Source organism: Paroedura picta, chromosome 2 (assembly GCF_049243985.1).
Source record: "Paroedura picta isolate Pp20150507F chromosome 2, Ppicta_v3.0, whole genome shotgun sequence".
NCBI lineage: Eukaryota > Metazoa > Chordata > Lepidosauria > Squamata > Gekkonidae > Paroedura > Paroedura picta.
The window spans coordinates 62,749,710-62,775,373 of NC_135370.1; the positions used below are offsets into that span (position 1 = coordinate 62,749,710).

Consider the following 25,664-nt stretch of genomic DNA (forward strand, 5'->3'; position numbering starts at 1 on the left):
GGGGGGTCAGTGGATGAAAGCCTCCTCCCGCGGGCGGGGGGCGCCGCTCGAGCAGCACGTGGTCCTGGGAGCCGAGCTGAATTCCAGCCGGCGGTGGAGGCCGGGGGCAGGCCGAAGTCGCCTGGCAGCTGGCCGTCGAGCGGGGGCACGAAGGAGCTTCGTGGTCTCTCAGGTGCCGCCGGGCTCTGCTGCTGCGGGTTGGGCGCCGCTGACTTTGCTGCCGCAGACTCCGCCAGCCCCCTCGGGACTTCTCCAGCCTGCTGTGCGGCCGCCTCCCCAGGCGTCCGGGGCCGGTGCGCAGCGCGGGGTGGAGGCTGGGGAGGAGCAGCAGGTGGCTGCCGGATCCAGGAAACTCTCGCGGCGCGGGCGTGGGCGGCCGGCCTGGCCCAGGGCCGGGGCGAGCCTCGTCAGCACTCGAAGGAGACCCGCCCCCGGAGGGCGAGCTCTGCCTGGGCAGAACGAAGGGCGTCCTGGGAGGCTGCCTGGGCCGCGGGCAGAAGCCCTCGCCCGTGGCCTCGCGTGGGTGCCGGCCCCGAGGAGACCAGGCGCGCCTCAGCCCGCGCCCCTCTGTAAGCCCCGGTCGTTTCCCCCCCACGCAAGACAGAGCTCCACTCGCACATTCTTCAAGGAGGCTGCGACACGTCAGATAGTACTTTGCCTAAGCGGGAGACGTTCAACAGGAGCAGCTGTGGCTTAGTGCTTATCCGGCGAGACGGGGTTGATTCCGCGCTCCTCACCATGGAGCCAGTTTGGATGACCTTGGGCTGTTCACAGATTTTTGTGACTTGTCTAGTTCACACAGACATCCAACCTTCTAGGTCTTAACTATTTCAGTTAGGTTTTTTTGTTTTGTTTTCTGTTCTCTGTAATATTTATCCCCTCCTTACAGGAAAAATTCTGGCATATCCACAAGGGGATATGTTCCCTTGTGTGTTCTTCGGCACAAAGGCGCAAATTTAGAGTGGATTGCTTGATAAGTAATCTACTCACCAAGTGGACAGAATAGAAACTAGTTTTTTTTCTGAAGGACACTAATACAGGCTTTAGCCCTAAGAACGCTTTCTGTGAGATAAAACTCACTGGCTATAATGGGAATGCTCCTGAATATGCCTACTTAGGATTGTTCTTATCGTCTGCTTGTGTATTTAGGAACTAAATTCTGCTTCCAATAGCAGTTTCAATGAGTATCAGTGAAATCAGAAGAATTTTTGTGTCTTTTACAATCTAATTCTTACGAATAGTTCTCATGGCTGCAAGACTGCTGATTTCATTTGAGAAAAGGAGTCAGGATGTGGTTGGAAAGTACATGCCACAGCCGGAGTGACCAACTATCTGGAGGGGAAATGGCCTGGCCCCTGAACGGGTACTTACTTACTAGATGGTGATACCTCTGTGCAAAAGAAACTTTACCCATGCATTTTCACACGTTAAGTTGATATTAAAAAGGCAGTACATGCTTTTTATTCTCTACAGGATGTTGGCAACCTGTCAGCTAGCTTTGATGAAGCAAAGTTTCTTTATTTCTTAGATTTTTATACCGCCCTCCCATACGGCTCAGAGCGGTAAGTTGGGGGGGGGGTCTTACTGGTTGGTTACAAGGGCGACATTCCTGGGAACACTCTATATGGAACAATAGAATCACAGAGTTGGAAAGGATCTCCAGGGTCATCTAGTCCAATTCCCCCAGATATCTTAAGTTCCTTGATGGGGTAATAAGTATTATTAAAATAAATTTAGTGCTACTATGTGTGAATGTAAGAGCCTCTTGTGGCGCAGAGTGGTAAGGCAGCGATATGCTGTCTGAAGCTGTCTGCCCATGAGGCTGGGAGTTCGATCCCAGCAGCAGGCTCAAGGTTGACTCAGCCTTCCATCCTTCCGAGGTCAGTAAAATGAGTACCCAGCTTGCTGGGGGGTAAACGGTAATGACTGGGGAAGGCACTGGCAAACCACCCCGTATTGAGTCTGCCTTGAAAACGCTAGAGGGCGTCACCCCAAGGGTCAGACATGACCAGGTGCTTGCACAGGGGATACCTTTACCTTTATGTGTGAATGTAAAGGCATGAAAAAGAGTTGCTTTTTAATGTGTATTTGTACATCATAGGTGAAAATTATTCAGTTCAACCTCATTTGTCCTATATATAGTTATATTGCACACTATTCATGTCTCATATATAATTTAATTCACTTTAATAATATATGTCTATAATTTAATTGTCCTTTAATTTCCTTGAACCTGAAGGTATGGAAATATTTCAGGTTTAACAGGAAAGAGTCCTGTTAAACAATTATTGTGGCATAAGTTTGTGTGTGTGTAGTTTAATGCTGGCTTCTTACATTGAGCTTAACAGAAGATTTTATGCAAACTTTCAGGGCATTTTAGAAGATACTATATTTGTAATGCTTAATAGTGGAGGTCTGTTCAGAATTATTTTTTGAGCAAAATGATTGCATACAATTTCTTCTGGGTTACTATTTATTTTATTACTTCTGTACCTTGCATGATGCACAGATACTTCAATTAGTTAGCAAGTATTGTGAATTCAGATGGTTTAGATTATGAATTAGTTGGCCTGTGTCTTGCAATAATGTGTCACCACAATCAGTTTTAGTCTTTACATAGAACTGGAGGGGGCCATACAGGCCATCTGGTCAATGCAGGATCAGCCTAAAGTATGGTGACAGGTAAGGTACACGGGGGGTGGGGTCAACATCAGAAGCCTGGAGCTCTGGCCCTACCTCAGGATATGCCAATACCAGCCTTCCTTATTCCTCCAAATCTACTAGCGCCCGTTGCATTTTAGCTACAGCCGGCTTAATTTCTAGTTTGGAGATAATGCTGGAGCACCTGCACAATAAAATGGCTACCTGATACCTTTTGGAAAAAACCTAAAGCCACATTCACCTGCTTACTGTATTATTTTCCTTGCTGTTTCTTTAATAGAACAGAGGCTATTTGCATAAAAGTTCTGCCTTTGTTGCTGAGAGTTCATGAGTTCCTGCTGTTTTTTCTCCCAGTGTGAAACTTCATTTACACTGAAAAACAGCAACCGGTGGTAGTGTTGGCAAAGATTCCTTCCTTCCACTGAAGTAGAATGAACATCAGAGGATCAGTGAACCTTAACTGCTTCCTTACTGCCTAACAGGTTGCTTGCATAGGATACAGCACCATGGAAAACTTAAAATGGGGGGAGGCAGGTAGAGGGAGGTTGGCTGGTGTGTGGAAAGAAGGAAGCAGGACAAGGGAGAGGCTATAGAGGGGCTTTCAGGGAAGTGAAAGAGGAAATAGTGTGGGAGAGGAAGACGAGATGTTCTCCCCAAATCTCCTCTTTGTATACCTATATTACAGCAGGATGATCTAGAAACAGTCTTTGCTTTCTATCAATGCAGTTCTAAGCAGAGTTGCCTCTTAAGCCAGTGGATTTAGGAGGGTATAACTCTGCGTAGGACTGCACTGTGAGAATCTTTGGCTCTCATATACTTTGCTTTACTCTCCCAGTCAGGGCTGTCAAGTCCTCTGTACAAAGGATCCTTCCCTTCACACTAACCAGACATAACCGAAGCATCATATGGTAACCAATTACATTACCTGACCAGCCTTAGTCTCTTGATTCTGGCAGTCCTGTTCCCAACCTCTGGGGATTTAAAGCAGAGTTTCCTTTCAGCAATGTTTTTCTTTATTCCAGATATTTTCCCCCAGCAGTGTAGTGAAAACCTTGCAAAAAGTTTAGGAAAACCAAGCTGCACATCTTTGGAGCAACATTTAGATAGGTGCACAGCCCAGAACCTATTACTTTCTTTAAAAAAAATATATATATCTTGATTCTAGCACTGGGGAAGCCTGAGTTTTAGTATCTGTATGTTACTACTCCATGCCAATGTGTGTTGTGATACTCTTCATGTTTTACAGTGGTGACGTTGTCGTGTCTCTAGCTGTGAATGTGATGACAGCTACTCTTGTCTTTCCATTGAATCAGGGGAAGTAAGCAATGAAGTCTGTACTGCGCCAAGCCCAGGGTTGTAGGAATTCCCGTGTGCAGAGCAGCTGACCTCGTGCTGTGTCCACAGTGACAGCACCCCCTAACTACTGCTTCAACATGAAAGGCAAGCCATTTGTGTCCAGGGGCAACACCAGTTTGAGGAATGGTAGGCACGTGCAAGAATTGTTTCATGAAGAGGCACATCAGGTAAGTTGACAATTTCCAGTCTCCTTACCATTGAATTCTAGATTTTGATTTGTATGCTGCATGTGCTGCCATGAGTGCTACTAATACTAAAACATTAATTGCGTAGCATAAATCACTCCTGTATTAGAATTTAACAGTGCATTCAGTTCTATTAACTAAGGTTTAAATTAATACAGTGTAATGGTTGTGAGTGGTCAACATGTCTGAGTTCTGGAGAGAAATGTGCAAAAGTTTACTCCTTAGATTTCTTGCTCTTTTCATGGCCACATTTTTTTTGTCTATATTAATTCTTAGTTGTGCCTGCTTATTGAGGATTTACTTCATGTATCGGATGAAACAGGTCTGGGCCTTGAAAGCATGTGCTGCAATAAACCTGTTAGTCTTTAAGGAGCATGCATAGAGTACTTTTCTCTTACTGCCGAGTCAGTGAAGTCTCTTGCCTTCCAACATGATTAATAGTTGAAGATCATGTTGCTTACAGATACAGACATGCAGGATTTTCAGGAAGGATGGATGAGCTGATGTTTGAAATAGCCAATTGTCTCAACATGGCAAATTCTGGTCTGGAAACTGAAGCCAAGAACAGACAACACAGGCCTTTCAACAAACCTGGAAAAAAAGTTTGCAGGAAAAAATGAAATCTTAAAAACAACATTGGTGGAAAACGTCCCAAGACTTGTAGATTTAGGAAATTAATTCCCTCACTAGCTGTTGCTAGGCAACTAAACAGTATTGATATCTTTCAAGTCTTGACTTCCCTCAGCATAAGCCCGGGGGAGAGGACAGGACCATTTCCAGGCGGTTGTTTTAACCTTTGAGAGGATTCATTGGGGCTAGGCCTACCAAACAGTCACCAGACGACTTTCTGCTATGCAACTTGACCAGACCTGACTTTTGGCTACTCTTCAATAGTAACCACCTCATAAAAGCAAGTGTGCTGCAATGGTTTGAGTTTTAGTCTAAGATCTGGGAGACCTAGATTTGAATAATCAATTTGCTGGAGAAGGTCAGTGAGTGAAGCTAGGTCAACTGCACATTCTCAGCCTAATTTATCTTAGATTTGTTATGAGGATAAAATGGAGGAGAGGAGAATGATGTAAGCTGCTTTTGGGACCTCATTGTGGAGAAAGGTGGGGTCTAAATGAAATAATTTATAGAGCTAAAGATAAGGGGGCAAATAAAAAGGTTGGTTGGTGAGTGGGAAGAGAAGAAGCAGGAAAAGGTGGCGATATTGAGACTGTCAGGAGGAGGGAAAGAAGAAATAGTGTGGGGAAGGGAGATGTGGGGGGCATCTTACTCCTCCCCATAGGTATTTGCAGGATCCTTACTGCTCAGTTGGGCCCGGCCAGCAGTCAGCACTATACAACTGGGCCATAGTTTTTTCCAGGAAGAGGTTATCAGTGGCAGAGAAGGAACAAAACCTGAAGACAGGTTAGGTGTAAAAGTAGGTTGCCTGATGGATGAGAAGGAGAAAAGGAAGCAGGAAAACAAAGAGGCTGTGTGGGTTTCCAGGGAATGAAAAGAGGAAACAGGGAGAAGAAAATGAGATATCCTTGCTAGTCCTTGTGCTTTTTAATACCTCTTAATTTTAGTTTAACCATGACTGTAAAATTCAGAGGGAAGAAAGTCAGCAATGTCATATCAAAGTATTTATTTTATGACAGTTTCTTTAAATGCCTCCATAACTTGCATAGTTATCAATTATATGCAGTGAGGGTAGTTGTGCCAGTATAATCCTGAAGGCTTCAAATTGGAGTGCTATACACTAGAGTTGTGTGCTTCGGCGATCACTGAAGCCTGAGGTAGCCAGCTTTGGTGATTGCAAAGGCGGTTGAACTGAGCCGAAGCGCACAACCCTAGTATACAAACAAATATACACATACAATGCTTAGTAACTGTAGTTATTCATGAGGCTTTTAATTTCAGCTTTAATGAAAACTATAGAAGAGTCCTCCACAACAGTCTAGGAGAGTGATCAGCTCTGTTTCTTGAGAGCAGCATCCCATTGTCATCGTGCTCCAGGCAGTTGCTTGTATAGTGAATTGAACCTGTGCCCAGCAAAATAAAAAACCCAAAGTAACTTCCTTTTAGGTATCTCAAATGCAGAACAGACCCTGGTGGAAGATACAGCTTTTTGTCTGGGAACCAGTGCTGTTTGGAACATGGGATGGAGTATTTACTTCTTGCATGATCAACATTTTTGGAGTAGTTCTCTTTCTAAGAACTGGCTGGCTAGTGGTGAGTATGAGACATCCTTGCAAATTAAGTGGCATTGATTTTTGTGACTGATTTTTTAAAATTGAAATTTATTTCAGGGGCTGATAAGAATTGCCACAATTCTTTTTAGCTTCTTGCAGTCTCTCAGGAAATTAGTTGCAGGTCTTCCCATTTTCAGTCTATAAGAAACATGGAATGTATATTCCTTTTGATTTTAGTTTGGTATATTATGGAATTTGCCATGATGTTGCCAATTTGTAAAAAAGCCTATGATAAAGCAACAGTAAATATTAGTGGATAAACAAGCAATTAATACTGTAATGGGAATACATAATTTTTATCCCAGCTAAATTCTCTCTGGTCAGATTCGCTTGAATTCTTTTTATTGTACCTGTTTGCTGTGGCATGTTTGCTCTCCAGTTTCAAGTTGTGGTGTTTGACCTTTAGGATGATAGGAAGCCTAATCTTGTATTTGAACAGGGAATTCTGTATAAAATTCTTATTTTTGGTTATCCTACTCCTACTCTACATAAAGCAGGTAGTCTTGTTCTGACATAGCTACTCCTTTGGTAGCCAAAATGTCCTTAGAATAGGATTTATGGGAGTCACTGCCAATCTCACCCCTGCTACAGACAACCCCCTATGGGCTGTGCTAGTGATGAATGTTGCCATTGTTCCAAGCAATGTTCAGTTTCCCAGTTTGTTTCACTGAGTCCAAACTATGCCATAGGGAAAGGAAGAACAGCATTTGTTGTTGTCTTCTATGTGTCCATTTCCAACTATATTTACATGTAATTGTTGCTGTAATTAAAGGACATTATTTCAAAGTAAGGGTGTTTAGGATTGCAGCTTCCAGTATTTGCAATGCAATGGCTCAGAAGACAGGCCATAACCTTTCTTTTTCTCAATTTTCAAAGCAAGCAAGTAATTTGTGGTTAAAATATAAATATATATGGATTTCTATGACTGCATTAATGTGCTTTTTAAAAATGTCAGAATAAAATTATATCTTGTATTATTTACAGGGAAGCTGGTCAAATACAACTGCTCATGTGAAATCCATTGTAATTGTTAAATTCCTTCCCACCCGTATACTGTGATACTTAGAAACATGATATAGTCTGAAGAGATGCTTCTAAATATGATGCTTCTCCTGCTGCCCCACTAAAAAAAAAGTTTCTTCATTGTCTCTCATTTGAAATTCTCTTCATTTGTTGCCTATGCTGATCAGAGTTTTATTTCTGCACTAGTAATCAAGCCCACTGCAACTAATACAGCGGGCGCTAGGTTAGGGAGCCCCTGGCAGTCGGGCAGAGCGCGGCTGCCGAGGGCTCCCTGGGTCGGCGGCCTGACGCGTCGGGAGGTGCTTTGTGCCTCCCCACGCGTCAGGCCGCCGGCAAGGAAGCAGTTGCGGCTCGCAGTTGCTTCCTTGTCGGAAGGGCGGGAATCGGCCGCGGGCGTGTTAAGGATGGCCCACACTTATATCTTTGAATAATGACCTCTCCTACCATAAGTTCAATGAGGAATCTGTCTTACTCAGTAAAACCATATGGTAGAAATTATCCACAGGAGAAAAAGAAATCATGCTGCACGCATTTCAGAGGAGGATAAAGTTTGATTTAGGAATTGTATTGAATTCTATTGGATTTGAATTAAAGTGATCTTTTGTAAAGTAGGTGAATGGGGTGAGAAGGAATTTATAAAAGTTAAGAATTGCAGAGGACTAAATTAGATGTATAATTATCTGTGCGAGGGTGGACATCAAAAGGCTACCCAGTAGCTGGTCTGCTAATGGGCGGTCAATGTTTCCAATCCATTATTACACTGGTGTTGTTGGGAGCAGTTGAGTGGCAATACGAAAATACTTAATTAGCACCACAAACCCCTGGGCACTGTGCCTAAAGTGCACCGTCATTAGCTGTATTAATTTAAGCTCTGGACACAACGGAGAGCATGTGACTTTTTGCCCTTGACAGCAAATAACCTTCTGCTGAAACGTCTCCAGTAGATAGCAGTAGGTGGGGACAAAGAGAGTGGAGAAGATTTCGGTGCTTCCACCACTTTCTCAAAGAACTCCAAAAGGTCAGTGAGGCAGGACTTCCCTTTGCAAAAGCCACACTGATTTTCCCTCAGTAGGCTTTGCTCTTTTGTGCTCCTAATTATGCTGTCTTTGATTATAATTTTGACCAGTTATACTAATTCTGCTAATTTATTAACTGACCTATAATTCCCTAGTTTCCCTTTGGACCCCTTTGTAAAAAAATGGTGTAACAATTGATTCTTTCCAATCTCCTGGTACAGTGGCATCCTATTAGCGTGCTCCTACCAATATTACCCTCAGGGTTTCTAATACTGTCTGTGTAGACTTAGTTGTCCTGAACTAGAGGCTCCACAGATCTGGCTCTTGGATCAGTTTAAAAGCTGCTCTACCACTTTTTTGATATTCAGCTCCAGAACTATGGTTCCTTTTTGGTTTAAATGAAGCCCACCTCTTTTGCACAGGATCGGCTTCTTCCAGAAAGTTTCCCAGTGCCCAGCAAATCTAAACTCTTCCTGTAGGCGCCACTTTGCAATCCAGGCACTGAGGCCTCTAATTGGTGCCTGTCTAGCTGGCCTGGCACATGGAACAGGGAGCAATTCTGAAAGCGCTACCTTTGAGACCCTGGCCTTTAACTTTTTGTGCAGTAAATTAACTTTTCCTCCGGAACCACATGACTACATTTCCAGATGTCATTTGTACCAAAATGTACCCAGCACTATCAATCAACCTATCCAGACAGCACATGATGCTACCACCTGTTGGCAGAGTGTGAATACATAGAGAGGGCAGAGCTCCAGGCTGCTTAAAGAAAACAATAGTTGTATTGTGAAGAGAAGCAACTATGTATAGAAAGAGAGAGAGACTTAACCATCTAGCTGTTGTCTGCAGTCATTCTTCTGTTCAAGTTCTGGAAGCAAAGTGTGTGTAGAGTATGCTCAAAAAGCAGGACTTCTCCTGTTAAGCCAATCAGGACACTGGAAGAGATAATTTGAAAATATTCAGGAAGTTCCTATCCTATCTATGCTAAATATACATCTCCAATATCCCTCTAGGTCACCCTTTATTTTCTGCTCAATTATACACACTGCAGATATGGCATAGGCAGCAGGTAGGCAAGTCATCATAGAGACAAAGCACCGGTCACAACCCATGTTTTTTATATTCCTAATAAACTAAATCATCTGCTACCAAAAGCCCACCTCCCCCACTTTCAGAGGGATATCGTCTTCACAAGAGAATGTTGGTCAGTGATCCAAGCACTTGTGCCTGTATGGATATAGGAAGCTGCCTATTCTGACTGGCTCTTCAGAGTCCCAGTAAGGCAGATGTTTTTCAGCACCTGCTAATTGAAGGCCTTTAAAACAAAAATGCCAGAAGACCCAAACTGGAATCTTCTGCATGCCAAGCATTTGCTCTGTAACTGAACAATGACCCTTCCTCAGTATTTGCCATCTTCCCTCAGTTAGTAGCTGTTTCCCTTTTCTCTTCTTACACAGTTCCAAATATGATCAGGCTGGCATCCATGTTCTTGTATTTCTTTTCAAAACTAGAAAGGCATTGCTTCCTCTGCTAAGTGTGCACTCTTCCCCTTTTCTGTCTTTCTTGGAACCAACAGTATTGGCTCCCCAGGTGCACTTCCTCATTGGCCCCTCATTATCAATTTGTTCTTAGCTCTACAGAAGCCTGTGCCTGGGCCCATGCCTTTAATTTTTGGTTTAATCTATTTTTGAGGCCCTGAAGGGTAGCTTTGTATTTCTAACCCTCAGAGACTTATAAAGCGCCCTGGCTCCAGCTTTTTGAATAGAAGTTTTTTTTTTCCTCTATAAGACCAAGTTTATTGTGTTGGTTAGGAGCAGTGGACTCTAATCTGGAGAACCGGGTTTGATTCCCTGCTCTTCCTCCACATGCAGTCAGCTGGGTGACCTTCAATCAGTCACAGTTCTCTTAGAACTCTCTCAGCCCCACCTACCTTACAGGCTGTCTGTGATGGGAAAAGGAAGGGAAGGGTGATTGTAAGCCTCTTTGGAACTCTTATGGGTAGTGAAAAGCCAGCTCTTCTATAAATCAATTTATGCCAGAGATAAGAGCTATATTCACTTTGATGCTTGGAGGACATGTTCTCCACTTGCCTCGGGCCTTTCATTTAAGAGTAAACGCCCTTATTTAGATAACTTGGTTAGTCCAGAGCTTTGTAGGAACCTTATGCATTCACAGTTCAACAATCCCTTTTTAGTGGTATTGCAGGGTTGTCTGCTAAGGATCCCTTTTTCATATTGGTTATGTCTCTGCCCCCTGCAGTCAGTGGACTCCCATGTATATATTCTTCAGTGTCCTTATGTGTTCCAGTTTGGGCTAAAATAGATAACGCCATGCCTTGGTAAATGGGCTATGATTCCCCTAGTGACACTCATTTTGGTCTAAGAACAGGGTGAAAGAGAGAGAACTCATATGTATTCAGAATGTTGTTCTCTTTGTGAAGTGCTGTTTTGGTTTGGTGTCCTGCTGGGTTAGAATACACTTACTTCAGATCAGGACTGGAGCCAGGACACAGCATGCATACATCCGCTAGCACATAGCCCTTCACTCTCCTATTCTCCTCTCCTTTTTAAAAAAGAAAGCATAGCTCTAATTTTGTACAAGTTACGAATTCTGTGCTAAGCAGAGTTATATCCTTCTGAATCCTCTGAAATCAGTGGCCTTAGAAGGGTATATCTCTTATTTTTTTAGTTTAAAGTGAGCTGATCATTTGCATTAAAACCAAACTAAGGCACTATCAGTTTTGCATAAATGAAATGTCTTGTATTTTTCAAACAGTGGGTGCTACTTGGGAACAGGGACAGATTGAGAGAAACCACATGAAAGTGTCACACAAAATAACAATTAGTAAGCAAAACATAGCCTAAAAGCCAGCACTGCTCCTTGACAATCATCGGAGGAAGGAACACCACGCCTGTGGAATAAGAGCAACATGCGGAGTGCTTTGAAGATGGGTTGCAGGAAGCGAAGCACTGAAGTTTGCTCGCAACAGGGATGTCTAAAGCTCGGAGGAAGAGCTTAAGAGGTCACTTTTTTATTTAGCATCTGCATGCTGATAACATTTGAAGCCTCCTGATGAGAGCTTGTATATGCCAAAGGCATATTGTGCTCTCCAAATGTTTTCTTCTTGTGTTTTCCAAATGTTTTCCTCTGTGTTATAAACAACTGTCCTGTATAAATATGGAAGGAATTGGCTTCTGATCAGCCCCTCCCAGAGTCTGGGGTACCTGTGTCTTCCTCAGAAAGTCAAGTATCACTGGCACTTCCATTAGACCAGTTCATACTTTTTGCAGGAGAATTCTAGAATGGAGGACTTTTAATGTGTGAGCAGTCTTAAGTTTATTCTTTTTTCCAGTTGCATTTTTTCAGTGTTATAATCTTAAGAATCATAGTTGGAAGGGGCCATACAGGCCATCTAGTCCAACCCTTCTCAATGCAGGATCCCCTTAAAGAATCTTAATGAGTATCTGTCCAGCCGCTGCTCAAAGACTGCCATCTTGTGGTGGGGCAATGCATCATGCTTCTTCCCAAGGAGGAAGAGGGTGTAACAGATGTCGCTCAGGGTGGTGGAGCACCAGCTGTGCATGAAGAGAATCTTGGGTTCAAGCACTGGGGTCCACAGCTACAAAAATTAGGTAATAAATGAGATGAAGGACCTCTGCCTGAGACCAGGTAACTTTGATAGTCTGATAATCAGAACAAAAGAGCCAGTCGGAATGGTATACTCATGGAATATTTTTGAAATATGAACTGCAAATGAGACAGGTTTAATAACCTATTATGTATTTTATATATAGGAATAATAATAATAAAAATGTTACTGCCAAATATTATTTATTTTATTTTTGTTTATTCATGTTATTTATATACCGTCCCTCACTGTGACGTCTCAGGACGGTGTACACATAACCAGTGGGGGAGTGAGAAAGGTACATGGAACATTGAACAGTATGAACAAGATTGCAATTCCATATTTAGTACGCATTATGAAATATTCAACTACATAGCCAATCATGATAACATGCTTGATTTTATTAAATTCTTGTTGATTCTGATGGTGCTGGTAATACAGATGAGAAGTAAAGATGCTCATGTACCTTCCATCCAATAATCATCTGATACAATTGTGCCATCCTAAGATGTTGCACCTTTCTGCATCTCCTTAAGAGGATACTGAGAGTCCCATATAATGGTCAATCACTCTTTCCCCCCCCTTTCTTTCCCCTTAGGGAAACACTGGCATTCTGATGGGCATGATTTTGGTGTCCATTGTTATCTTGGTGGCTTTGATAACTGTTTTATCTGGCATTGGGGTCTGTGAAAGGTGCAGCATTGGAAGTGGAGGAGTCTACTCAATGATTTCTACCATCCTTGGAGGTCAAGTTGGAGGAACTGTTGGGCTTCTTTATATTTTTGGCCAGGTAGGAATACTCACTTCTTTTTAAAAATTCCCTTATTAATATTGCCCAAGACATGCAGCATTTACTAAATATTAATACAATCTTGACTTGCACAGCAGAAGGTATACAGATGTGACATTATGAAAAGTTCATTGTGTTATGCAATAAACACTATAGTAGTATTCACCAGGACTGGCCAACATTAGTAGCAAGGGATGCCTTTCCTGTTTGTTTATGTGGGTTATAATTCTAGGATCATAGCATCAGACATCATTTTGATGAACAGATCTTGCAGTGAACAAGTACAAAGAGTAGTTTTTCAAAGAGCTAACTGGCCAGGTGCAGAAATTTCACTGAAACCTTCTCATATCATTACCAAACTGCCTTTCCTCTTTTCTTTGCCTATGAAGGAGGATAGAGTGTTTCAACAACAACAACAAAAAAGCATATAACACTGGCAAGGCTGTTGATTTGGGTTCCAGAAGACTGGCACATGTATTATTTATATTGAAAAATAGAACTTCATGCTCATTCAAAGGGCCCATCCATATAATTACAAGAGGTTGATCAGTAGTGTCACAGGATTTTTCAACAAGAATTGCAAACAAATCTGCGTCTAGAGTATGGATCAGGACTATTTTAGCACCATAACTGAAAACTGCAATCTTAGAATCAGTTTCATTATTGCGATCAGGTACTGGGACTTCTAAACGTACTGGTATCCTGTCCTTTTGCCGTTGAAAATAATCAAATGTATAAAAACAGGCCTTAAAATATCTTAAAGAGAATGTTCTCCCAGCAATGTATCTTTACTTCTCTTCTGTTCTTCTTTCAAACTAAGCATGTTTAAAATGAGAATTTTTTCAGTGCTGATACCTGTTCTTTGATTGTCCCGTTTCAACGAAATTCACCAACAAACTCTGCCTACACATTAGGGAAATTAGGGACACCCCCCTCCCATTCTAACAGCATTCTGAGGGTGAGGGAGATAGCTGTTTAACAGGGTTGGAAGGTATTTTATTTCCTGTAGTTAGTACTGCTGTGCTGTTGTTTAAAATAAACAAATGCTATGAATTATGGAGGCTGTTTATAAAATTGTTTTTATTGATGGATCTTTTAAAACCACTTTCAAGCCCAGGTTTTTGATCCATGTGAAAGTTTATAAATACTGAAATAACATTTAAAATAAACATACCCCTTGGGCTTAACTGAAATAGACCTATCTTTTAGTGTGTTGCAGGTGCTATGTACATTACTGGATTTGCTGAATCTATTTCTGATCTTCTGAATCTCAGTAACATTTGGGCAGTGAGAGGCATCTCACTAGCTGTCCTTCTAGGCTTGCTTGGAATTAACCTTGCTGGTGTAAAATGGATAATCCGTCTCCAGCTGCTGCTACTTTTTCTCCTGGCTGTTTCCACACTGGATGTTGTCATCGGATCTTTCACCCATCTAGATCCAGGTAAAAACAAATTTGATCCCTCAAGACTGGTAATAACTGTTGTGTTTACAAAGACCGCAATATTTCCATGTTTCATTGCTTGCTTGAGGAGTTTCAAAGGCAAGATGAGTATATTTATTATCAAATTTCTAGACCACCCCTACTGGCACTGCCATGTTGGGGTGGTTTATAACATTGCTAAAATACAGTAACAGTTAAGATAATTAAAACAATTTAAATAAGCAGTTAAATCAAACAATTGATGATATCCCAGTTCGTATTTCTCATTGGGGCAGTCAGTAAGAGGTGTTGGATTGACTTGTCATGCTTTCTACACCCAGCTACTGGAGTGTTGACCTAATGTAAATGAGAATGCACAAAGCATTAATTGCAAAAATAGGTCTGCTTCAGGGTAGGGGTTGAAATAATAGATTAGGGGAACAATCCTAAACAGGTGTGTTCAGACTTGAGGCCCATTTTATTCAATAAGGCTTACTCCCAGGGATGTATTCTTGCAATCTAAGTATCTGAAAGTATTTAATAGATTAATTAATTAAAACTGATCAGAAATTAAAGGATTGGCTTTGGGCAATTACTGATTGATATACTACAAGTACCAGCTATTATTCCCATACTAATTCTTGTGTTTCCTTTGCTTGTTTTTTTAAATGTAATGTCTGTGTTCTCTAGAGCATTCATTTAATTTTTTAAAAGAAGGTTTCATTTCTGTTTGTCTCAAAACTTTTGACAGGCACAGACAAACAACAGACAAAGGTGCTATTTTCACAGTAATTTTTAACAGGTAGCTTACAAGTTAATTATATTTAAGGCATTACACCACTCTGCTTTGGAGAGGTATTTTTGCTTCATGGAAAGAAAGATCTTTGCTTTCCAAGTTTCACACTTTCAGGTTTATGTTAGCCTCATTACTTTGTTCCTGTGCTTATCTTTGATGTTCCTTTATCAATCCAGAAGATTCTGCCTTGCTTTGAGAGGGAATCTATTTATTTATCATATATTTTTACTCTACTGTTCCATATCAGAATGGTATACATGAATCAGTCCCATCCTCCATTTTGTCTTCAAAGCATCTTTTTGAGATAGGTACCTGAGATAGGAACATTGTGACATCTAGGCATACAGCAGGGTATATATTTGGGCACATTCTGCACATGTTAGATTATGCACTTCCAATGCACTTTAGAAGTAGATTTTCTGTTCTGCACAGGAAAATCCAGCTGCAAAACACACTGAAACTAATTAACTCCTAATGACTTATAATTAACATGTTCTACTGCTCCCTTGGGAGAGATAAGGATCTAGGATTCCCAAGCGCCAGCTCAGTTTAACAGGGTGGTTTAATATTCAAGCTAACCCCTAGGTAGAATGGAGGTTAAATTACTTCACTACTCTTGTGCTAAAAAGACCTCCATTAGCTTACTTTTCTGTTTCTGGGCAGAATTCAAAAAGTGCTGCTTTTTACTTTTACCTGAAGGCCTGTTTTGTCCTATACGATCCAGGCCAGATCTGCATACCAAGCCCTGCTCTGTATGCCCTTGCCTTTAAGATGAGGTGGATGGTGACTAGAGACATGACATTTTCTGTGGTAGGCCCATGCTTTTTGGAATACCCTTCCCTCTTGAGATTGGCCTTTTTTCTTTACTTTCTTTACTTTCTGTTAGGTGTCAGGTTAACACACTTCTTTGTAACCAGGCTATTGATTACGGGGTTTATTGGGTCAGCTTTTGATGGTCCGCTTCTATTTTATGAATAGTTTATTATTATTATTCTTGTTATTATTGTCTTGTTGTTGTTATATTGTGTTATATTATGTTTTATTATATTCATATTAATATGCTGCTTATGTCTTAATAGCCTGCATTTTAATATTATAAACGAGTTTGATCAGAATTCCAAAGAGGTGGATAGAAATAATCTACATATAAATGTAAAAATAAATAGGTTGGGTGAGAAAGAATGACTGACCAAGGGTCATATGATAGGTTTCTTGGTAGAATGAGGGTTTGATCCTGGATCTCTCACATCTGAGACCACACACAAACCATGGTGGCACACTGCCATGGTGCCACACTGGCCTCAAAGAAGCTGAGAGCCAGTTTGGTGTAGTTGAGAGCCAGTATGGTGTAAGAGCAATGATCTCTAATCTTGAGGTCTGGGTTTGATTCCCCATTCCTCCTCCACATGCAGCCAGTCAGGTGACCTTGGGTGAGTCACTGTTCTCTCAGAGCCCTCAATCCCACTTGCTTCACAGGGTGCCTGTTGTACGGAGAGGAAGGGAAGGCGATTGTAAGCCACTTTGAGGCTCCTTCAGAAGTAAAAAGTGGGGTACAAAATAGCTCTTGTTCTTTTTAAATTCAGATTAAATGCCCATAATTTGGACTTTTGAATCAGATTTAACACTAGCAATATATATATGATGGTTCAATAGGCTGAGTCCGGCATCCTGTTAAGAATAGTGCATTGTTTCTTTTTGCACAACAGAATTTAAAATTAGCTGTTCTGTTAATTAAAGTGGTGTGCATTGGGAAACTTGTTACAGATAAACATGTTTTTTTTTTACACTGGATGATATTCTTAAAAGTCCATAAAATTAAATGTAGTTACAGAAGTAAACAGAAGGTGTCACTTCGTCTTCAGTTTTTATTATGCTGTAGTCAAGACAAAATAGCTTATTTTACATTGGCTCTATTTGTAAAAGACTAAAGTAAAAACCCAGCTAGAACAGTAAAACAAGTCATGTGGCAAACATTCTCTGTTAGTCTGCAGAGAATTTCACAGCAATGTTGAACGAGCTGCAAATGCCACGAATATTAGCATGGCATTCGCTATTACTCAATATGCTCCCAGGTTGTAGAAGGCTGTTGGTGTTGGACCATAGAGCTCTTTCACAAACTTTAGCTCCTTCAACTCACTTTAGGTTCTGAAGTCAGAGGGATTATTTGCAGTGGTTTCACATGACCATATCATGTTTGCTTCTTGTTTGGCCAGGGTATGTTGTGTAATCCTATTGGTTGGCCTGCTCTTTCTAACTTCAAAAGTCTCCCTTGCAGCTCTGTCATCCAGTCTGAAATCCTAGTCCTGCTGCATGATAATAAAGTTTAAGGTTAGGGACATTCAGGGTTTAAGGTTAGGGGCATACTTTGATTGTCCTGCCAAATTTTTAAGCCGATACTAGCTCTTTTATCATTTCAAATAAACTTATTCAATTTGCCTTTACCACCCTTATAAATCATGTCTCTTAACTCGATTGGGAGTGTTTGGAACAGAAAGTTCAGTTTGGGTAACACATTCATTTTAATTATCGCTAACCTGACAGGCCAGGAGATGTTCAATTTAGCCCAGTTTAAGAGGTCCTTCTAGATTTTCTGCCAGACCATCTTATAATTATTTTGATACAGCAGTTTCCTAAGTACTTGACCTTTCTTGAGTTGAACTCACAACCAGTCAAGGCCACGATTTCTGAAGGGCCCCCACATTCTGTAAAGATTTGGTCTTTTTCTTGTTTATCCTATATTGAGCTACTTTTCAAAATTCTTCTAAGCACTTCATCAGCTTCGAAATTGGTGTTTGAGGCTCTGCCAGTATTAATACCATATTATCTGCATAGTTTTGAATTTTGAATTCTTCTTCACCTTCTGATTTTAGGCCTGGCAGATTACCATCTTATCTTATTTTGACCACAGGCACTTCCAAAATTAAGTTTAAAAGTGAAGGAAAAAGTAGACAGCCTTGTCTTGTTCCTTTGCTGATTTTGATTTGTTCTTCTAGTACCATATCATTTACAAGTACTTTGGCTTCTTGTTTGGAGTAAATCTGCTGAACCCATTTAAAAAAATTGTCCCCACAGTTACACAAACTTTGAAATATCTAGCTTGGTACTTAGTTTGAGAAAAGCAACTTAATAAAACCAGTAATACGGCTGATCTAAGGACACAAAATAGAACTGCAAACGAGAATGGCAAGATACCTGAAAGATGCACATATACAAATACAGAAATTCAAAAATTATGTAAAAACACATGGAGATAAAGGTTGATTTAAATTATAGATACAATACTGAACTGCATAAAAAGAAAAGAAGAGCTAGTTTTATACCCTGCTTTTCACTACTTGAAGGGGCCCCAAAGCAGCTTACAAAACCTTTTCTTTTCCTCACAACTAAGACCCGGTGCAGTAGGTGGGGCTGAGAGAGCTCTAAGAGAACTGCTCTGTGAGAACAGCTCTAAGAGAACTTTGACTGACCCAGGGTCACCCAGCTGCTGCATGTGGAGGAATGGGGAATCAAACCTGGTTCCCCATACTGGAGTCTGCCTTTTTAAAACCTTTTAAAAACTAGCTCTCAAAGTCCCTATGTATGGTGAGCAGGGACTGAGGGCTATAGTAGATACGCCTGAATTAATTAATGAAAAATCTTGTGGTACACTGGAATCACCTCTAGATAAATTGTGGCTCTTAATCTTATGGGGGAATAGAATCACATGATGACTCAATGTAAGAAATAAGGAGGAACTAGAGATATGACACTCCACTTCTGAATGGGGTTCCAGGCTTCTTGTACATGCTATGAATGTTACAGTGTAGTTCTAAGTGGACTTCTAAGCCCATTTACTACAGTGGAGCTGTTAATGGGACTTCTCATGTGATACTGACCCATTGTTTCCTTGTGTACTATCATGGTGACTTTTGTTGGCATACTAAGCTTGGAATGTAATATCTTTGTAGCTTGGAGTCCTGCATTACTGCAAGTATCCTCTGAGTGGTATCTCAGCACTGATAATAGAGCCTGCAGGAGCCTTCATTTGTGGCAGCATTATCAAGAAATACAGTTTGTCTGAATACATGAAGGGTGGTATTCATTCCAAAGCCAGGTGGACAGGCCACTGCAGCTAAACAAAAAAGGATTTTAAATCTGGCACACAGTTTGAATTATTGCTATCAAGATATTTTTAACTGTATCAAGGGCTTGCTGCTTTCCCTCTTTAAGTAAGCCCGTCTAAATGAATTTGTCCCAGGGGCTTTAGAGTGGTTGACAATGTAGTTATATAATTTGGGGAATTATCTAGGACTCCAATGGGACAAATGATTCAGCTACAGGTACAAAACGACAGAACAGGAGTCAAGTTTTAAAATTATAGGCCTATGTTTTAACTCTGTTAACTCCAGATGCATCATTGCCTTGCTTGGTTTCAGTTTCCCTCCCTGTTAAAAGACTGCAATGGTTACAAATATCTGTCTCTAAAGGATCTATTAACAAATAGTATTAATTGTGACATGCTGTGGAAATGTAATTTGTATGCAAAATTAATATTTTGTTTTCTTAAAAGGACTTCTACTGTGTTCTAGGATAAAATGTATAAGGAAATATCTCTTTTAAATATGCTGGTTTTATTAAAATTAGTCACCATTGTGCCCACCCCCCTTGATATTCCTACATTTTGCCTGTATATCTTTTAAAAAATTAACACGCCAGAATTGTGTACATCCTTCTTGTAGACTTCAAGTGAAATAATTTACATGGTTATGCTTGGGTGGAGTTTCCTGGTGGTATCACTCCCATTTCCCCAACTAGACATACACACCAGTATTATCCCAGTGTTCAGTCACTTCCTTCCCCTCATTGCTTGTATTTTTAGAATAAGGTACAGACACATTTTACATTGACAAAGTTTTTTTTTTTAAGATGGATTTCCTATCTGAATGTATAAATTCTTTATAAGATGGTATAATGGTGTAATCCTGAATTCCTGGACGAGAACTTGTGTGGTGTAATGCTTAAGAATGTTGGTCCAGAAGACCCAGGATTGAATCCCCACCGTATAATGGAAGTGACCTCGGACCGTCACATTCTCTTAGCCTAAACTATCCCAAAGGTGGTTGTAGTAGGCAAGATCTGCACTGTGCATAATTGAGCAGAATATAAAGGGTGGCCTGCAGGGGGTATCAAAGAAGATGGATAGGATCTTCCTGAGGATTTTTAAAGTGTGATCATCTTCTGCCTCAGGCAGGGGGCCTTACTCAGCCACCCTCCATTCCTTCTCTCTTTCTTCTCTCTCTCTGGCCACTCCTTTCTCCCTCAATAAAGGGGAGAAGGACAAGACCAGGTGGGCAGAAGAAGAAAACTATGCAGTGGGGCTTCAGAAGTATAGCCCCCTCCCCTTAGCTGGAGAAAATGTGGCTCCTCAACCTTGTTGCTTTACATGATTAGCTGGGGGTCTTCAGGGCTATGTTTCCAGTCACCAGGTGGTAACGGGCGATCTCCTGGAATTACATTTCATATCCAGGCAACAGATATCAGTTCACCTGGAGAGATGGCTGCCTGTGAGGTTGATGGGCAGATTTGGGCGGCAATGGGGAAAGGAACAGAAGCTAACAACTGATGAAAGGGATATCCTTTATTTATGCTGATATATTTAAAATGTTTGAACCTACTTGTCTCCCAGAAATGGGACCTAAAGCTGTATGCAAATCCTTAAAAATCACAGTTGCACAATGATGAGACTACTATAACAAAGAAACTAAAGCCCCAAATGGATCACACTGAAAATAAACACATTACTTGCTTTCAAATTAGCAGTCCATAGGGAAGTTAACATAGACCTAGAGCAGACTGAGCCAAGTCGCCCCTGCAGTGAAAAGTACATACAATAAAACGTGTTGCCTTAAACTCTTAAAAGACTAAGCAGTTACACCCTTATAAACCTGTTGCCTTCAGTTTGAGTCTCAACAAACAATGTTTGTTTTTGTTGAGAGTCAAGGTAGACTACAGAATTAGAAATAATGAACAAATGTCAGTTTAACTTATACAATGAAAAGTGCAATTGGCTAACAAAACTGGAGAACAGTGAAATTAAAACAATATAATACACCCATTACAAATTTAACATTTTTCATCTTTGACTTAGTAAGGTTTAAGTCCTGGTGTGAGATGTAGGTGGAGCATTCATTGCAAACAGTGATTTAACTCTTTTGAGTCCCAAAGTCAAAAGTCATGTTTAATTTTAAAAGAGTTGATTTTGGAGAAATGAGGTGACTACTTAAAAGGAAGAGAGCCTCTTGTGGCGCAGAGTGGTAAGGCAGCCGCCTGAAAGCTTTGCCCATGAGGTTGGGAGTTCAATCCCAGCAGCCGGCTCAAGGTCGACTCAGCCTTCCATCCTTCCGAGGTCGGTAAAATGAGTACCCAGCTTGCTGGGGGGTAAACGGTAATGACTGGGGAAGGCACTGGCAAACCACCCCGTATTGAGTCTGCCATGAAAACGCTAGAGGGCGTCACCCCAAGGGTCAGACATGACTCGGTGCTTGCACAGGGGATACCTTTACCTTTTTACTTAAAAGGAAACTAAAAAGGAAATTCAAGAGAGTCAAATTGCTAGAGTATGCTTGGAAAACTGTAAGATAGTCCCTTTTATAAAAACATCCTGGTTTTACCCATTCTACAAATCAATAAACATGTGGGAGTCTTCCTGCTGTGAGGAAGGCCATTGCACCATTATCGTGACATCAGCATTTGTGGGCTTGCTTTGTCTGATGCGGTCTTCAGTTGGCAGATGCATTTTCTGTGGATGGGCTAAGGACTTTCTGAAGCTTTGGGTGAATATTGTTCACAAATGAAGAGGGAGGAATGCAGAATCAAGTGGAGTCAGGTGGAAGCCAAGAGGAATGGGAGGGATTTCCTTCCTTCACAAGTCCTCATAGGTTCCTAAATTTGTATACTTAAAAGAAGCGGGAACCTCTAAATGCTGATGGGATACCGAGTTCAGAATGCCCTGCCCTCTGCATTTAGTTTACGAGGCTTCTGTCTCATTATGCTTAGAAGAATAAAGTAACAGAAAAAGAAGAAAAATGTATTAGTTTCCTGTATCTATCTCTGGCAGTTCATTTTGTCTAAGATTGCTTCTAAATACACCCTGAACATAAGCAACTGTATCCTCATATTTTGTCAATTATGTCGTAATGTAGTTATGTAGGGTGTAAATATAATTAGGAAGAGGATTTTTCTGGGCCAATTCATTTTCCATATTTCTTTTGCCCTTTTTTGATAAAAAGAACTGGGGCTTAAGAAGAAATGCCTGCTTCAGATGTTTTGTCATGGTCTTTTTGTTTTGTTTTCAAGCAGAAAGTTTCTCAGTATCTTTTCTTGCTAGGACTTTTAATTGGATATTTATCTGTCTTAAAAAGTTAGGGCAAGAACATCTGGTTTGTTTCATGTTTCATGACTATACCAAGCTGTTAACCACTTGCCATAGGCAGTTAAGGACTAAAGGATACTATTTTTATGGTTCAGCTTTTTTTAAAAAACAGTGTACAAATTTGAAATCCAGTTGCTCAGAGCAGGTTACAACACTGTATAACTCACATATAAAAAGTTAAAACATATTCCCCAACTGAAAAGTCCAGGCAGGGGGCTTGACAGCAGGAGCTGATCTCTCAGCTCTCTCTCTCCAAGTGGTGAGGCCAGTATTTATTAGTGGTGTTATTTTGGGCCCCGGCCAAAGCCTGGTGGAATAATGCAGGCGGAGTAAGGTCCCACAGGTCCCTGATCTCTCTTAAGAGCACATTCCGCCAGGCTGGGGCCAAAGCTGAAAAGACCCTGCCCCCAGTAATGACTAGTTTCACCTCCTTCGGCCTGGGGAGCCTGAGCAGATGTTGGTCTGAATATCTTAATGTTTTTGGGGAGTTATAAGGGAAAATATGATCCTGCAATACATCGGTCCCAGATGGTTTGGGGCTTTGAAGGTTAACACCAGCACCTTGAGCCTGATTCAGTCTCCAGTCTGGACCTAATGCAGCTGGGAAAGCACTGGTGTTAAATGTGCTCTCCATTTAGTCCCTGTAAGGATTTGAGCAGCTGCATTTTGGACCAGTTGGAGTTTCAGGAGCAGCCTCAAGGGTAGCTCTGTGTAGAGCAAGTTACCGAAGTCTAGTCTAGAGGTGACTGTCTCATGGATCGCTCTGGCTGGGTCTGGCTCCAAGAGATAAGGTGCAAATTGCCTCCTCGCCTGGCATAAATGGAAGAAAGTTAGCTGGGCTGTCATCGGGATTGGGGCCTCCATTGATGGGGGCGGGTCCAAAATCATGCCCAGACTCTTGCTGGAATGCACTGGTGTTAAATGTAGGCCATCAAATGTTGGGAGCTGTATCACCTGTCCCTCAGTGTGTCTGTCCCTCAGTCCCTCACCTCCATCTTGGCTGGATTCAACTTCAGCTAACGCCGCTATATCTAGTCTGACACGTGCCCAGGCACCTGACCAGATTGCCTGAGGTATTAATGGATGGTTGTCCATTACGGATATAGCTGAGTGTCATCAGCATAATGATGACAACTCAGCCTGAAACTCTGGATATTAAATAGTATTGGGGAAAGTATGAATCCCTGCAGAATCCCACAATAGAGGGCCCTGCATCGGGACATACTTCCCCCTACTGCCACCTTCTGTCCCCGACTATGGAAAAAGGACTCCAAACATTTCAAGGCTGTATCTCTAATTTTTGTCGGCTTTTATATGAAATTATTATATTCAAGTAGGTAGCCATGTTGGTTTGAAGTAGCAGAACAAAATTGTGTCTAATGAGACCTTTAGGACCAACAAAGTTTTATTCAAGATGTAAGCTTTTGTGTGCATGAAGTGCACTATGCACACAAAAGCTTGCATCTTGAATAAAACTTGTAGTTTTAAAGGTGCCATTGGACTCACACTTTATATGAAATCATGTAATTTTTTAAATATTGTATCAGCCCATTTATACAAATTTTTAAAAGAAAACTCTCGTTACTCATTTTTGTTCATTAGGAACAGAAAGAGCAGGTGAGAGGTAACAGATTTGATTTTTCTAATAATTTTCTATTTCAGGCTCTGCGTTCAAAATTCAGTCAGTTAATTTGAATTTGAGCAGACCTGCATTCGACCGTTTTGAAAGACAGAAGGTAGGCAGCTTAACATAGTGTGGCAGGAAGGTAACTTAAACAAAAAAAATGTTTTTGATTATTTTATGTTTTCAGAGCTTACACAAACTACCTAAAATGTTTTGAATATATTTCAAAATATTTTTGGGTATAAAGGTGGCCAGAATTTTGAAAGAAAGAATGGCTGTATGTGTGTATTTATATGGAGGATTTATTTATTTATCATATGGCCTGTGTGTAACATAGCCAGGAGATTCTAAGATTGTCTGACTGCCGGGCAACCAACCTTGCCATTGCCTGCTCCTGTGTCACAACCCTGGTATTCTTTGGTGGTCGCCCTTTCAAGTGCTAGCCTGGGCTTCCTCAGGTTAGCTTCTGAGAGCTGACAAGTTCAGGCTTGTCTGGATTATTCAGGTTGGGATGTCTGGGGGAGAGATGGTGATATGCTGCTAATCTCCTCAGTCTTGTCCTGTTTAATTGCTAACTTCTGGTTCGAGGGACATCTGGAAATTGGAAAGGGATTCTTATGTAGCAAAACTACTGTACAAAAATAGCAGCAAAAGAAATCTCACTCAGCTACTGAACAAGATTGACACTATGGGTGAACAAAGTAGGAGTCTGCTAATGCAATTTTTATTTATATATAAAACCCACCCTCTTGTTTCCACCCACATTTTTCCAATTATAATGCATTGAATTGATGTGACATCACTCTTGACCATAGGCCAGTCTATTCAACAGTCTGGCAAAGAAATTTATTAACTGGTTACCTGCCAATTGTCTGGACTTTGGACTGCAGCGCAGACATATTTCTTTTTAAAATGATAACATTGTTAGAGAACCTTACATTCAGGGGCATAGGCAGGCCTGCAGAATCTCTGAAAAAATTAGTTCAAAGTTAGATTGCGGCCAAGATAAAAGAATTACATAATATTTTGAGTAACAGAAGGGATGGAATGAAAACTCTGTTTCTTTTCAACAGCATTAAAGCTCACAGCAGCAGTCTCTTTGACTAGTAGAAAACCAAAATTGATACAACTTCAGTAGTTCTCTGATCCTTGTCCATCATCTTCTGGTTTGCTTTTGAGCTTGTCGATATAAAACACAAAGATTACTTGCAACTTCAGTGCAGTTTCATGGTCACCATTGTTAAAAAAAGTATGAATTATTATTATTAGTATTTTAGAATATAATTCAGAGCACTAGTGGAATTTCTGGTACTTATAGTAACTCCACTATTTATAGTATTTATATTATAATTTACTATAATAGTTGTTATATTATTGTTTTCAATATTATTATTTTATAATATTAACACACAACATTGTATTTAATAATGGGGGAAAGAGAACTTTAGATGATTACTCATTGGAAATAATTCAACCCAAACAAAGGTGAAGCAGAAGAAGAGCTGGTTTTTATG

At 40.9% G+C, this 25,664-nt stretch overlaps 1 protein-coding gene across 6 annotated transcripts in view; it reads left to right on the plus strand.

Moving 5' to 3' along the window:
* The window catches only part of SLC12A8 (solute carrier family 12 member 8), an 81,995-nt gene that overhangs the window by 221 nt on the left and 56,110 nt on the right, over positions 1–25,664 (plus strand). For 3 of the 6 annotated variants that reach the window (XM_077320347.1, XM_077320346.1, XM_077320352.1), the window contains exons 2-5: positions 3,975–4,184; positions 6,276–6,422; positions 12,708–12,899; positions 14,109–14,340. In XM_077320347.1, coding sequence (XP_077176462.1) covers positions 4,095–4,184; positions 6,276–6,422; positions 12,708–12,899; positions 14,109–14,340 — 661 coding nt within the window. In that variant the 5' untranslated portion in view covers positions 3,975–4,094. Of the gene's footprint in view, positions 1–88; positions 1,364–3,907; positions 4,185–6,275; positions 6,423–12,707; positions 12,900–14,108; positions 14,341–25,664 lie in introns of those variants that run through there. The other 3 variants (XM_077320348.1, XM_077320351.1, XM_077320349.1) reach the window with 3 other exon arrangements.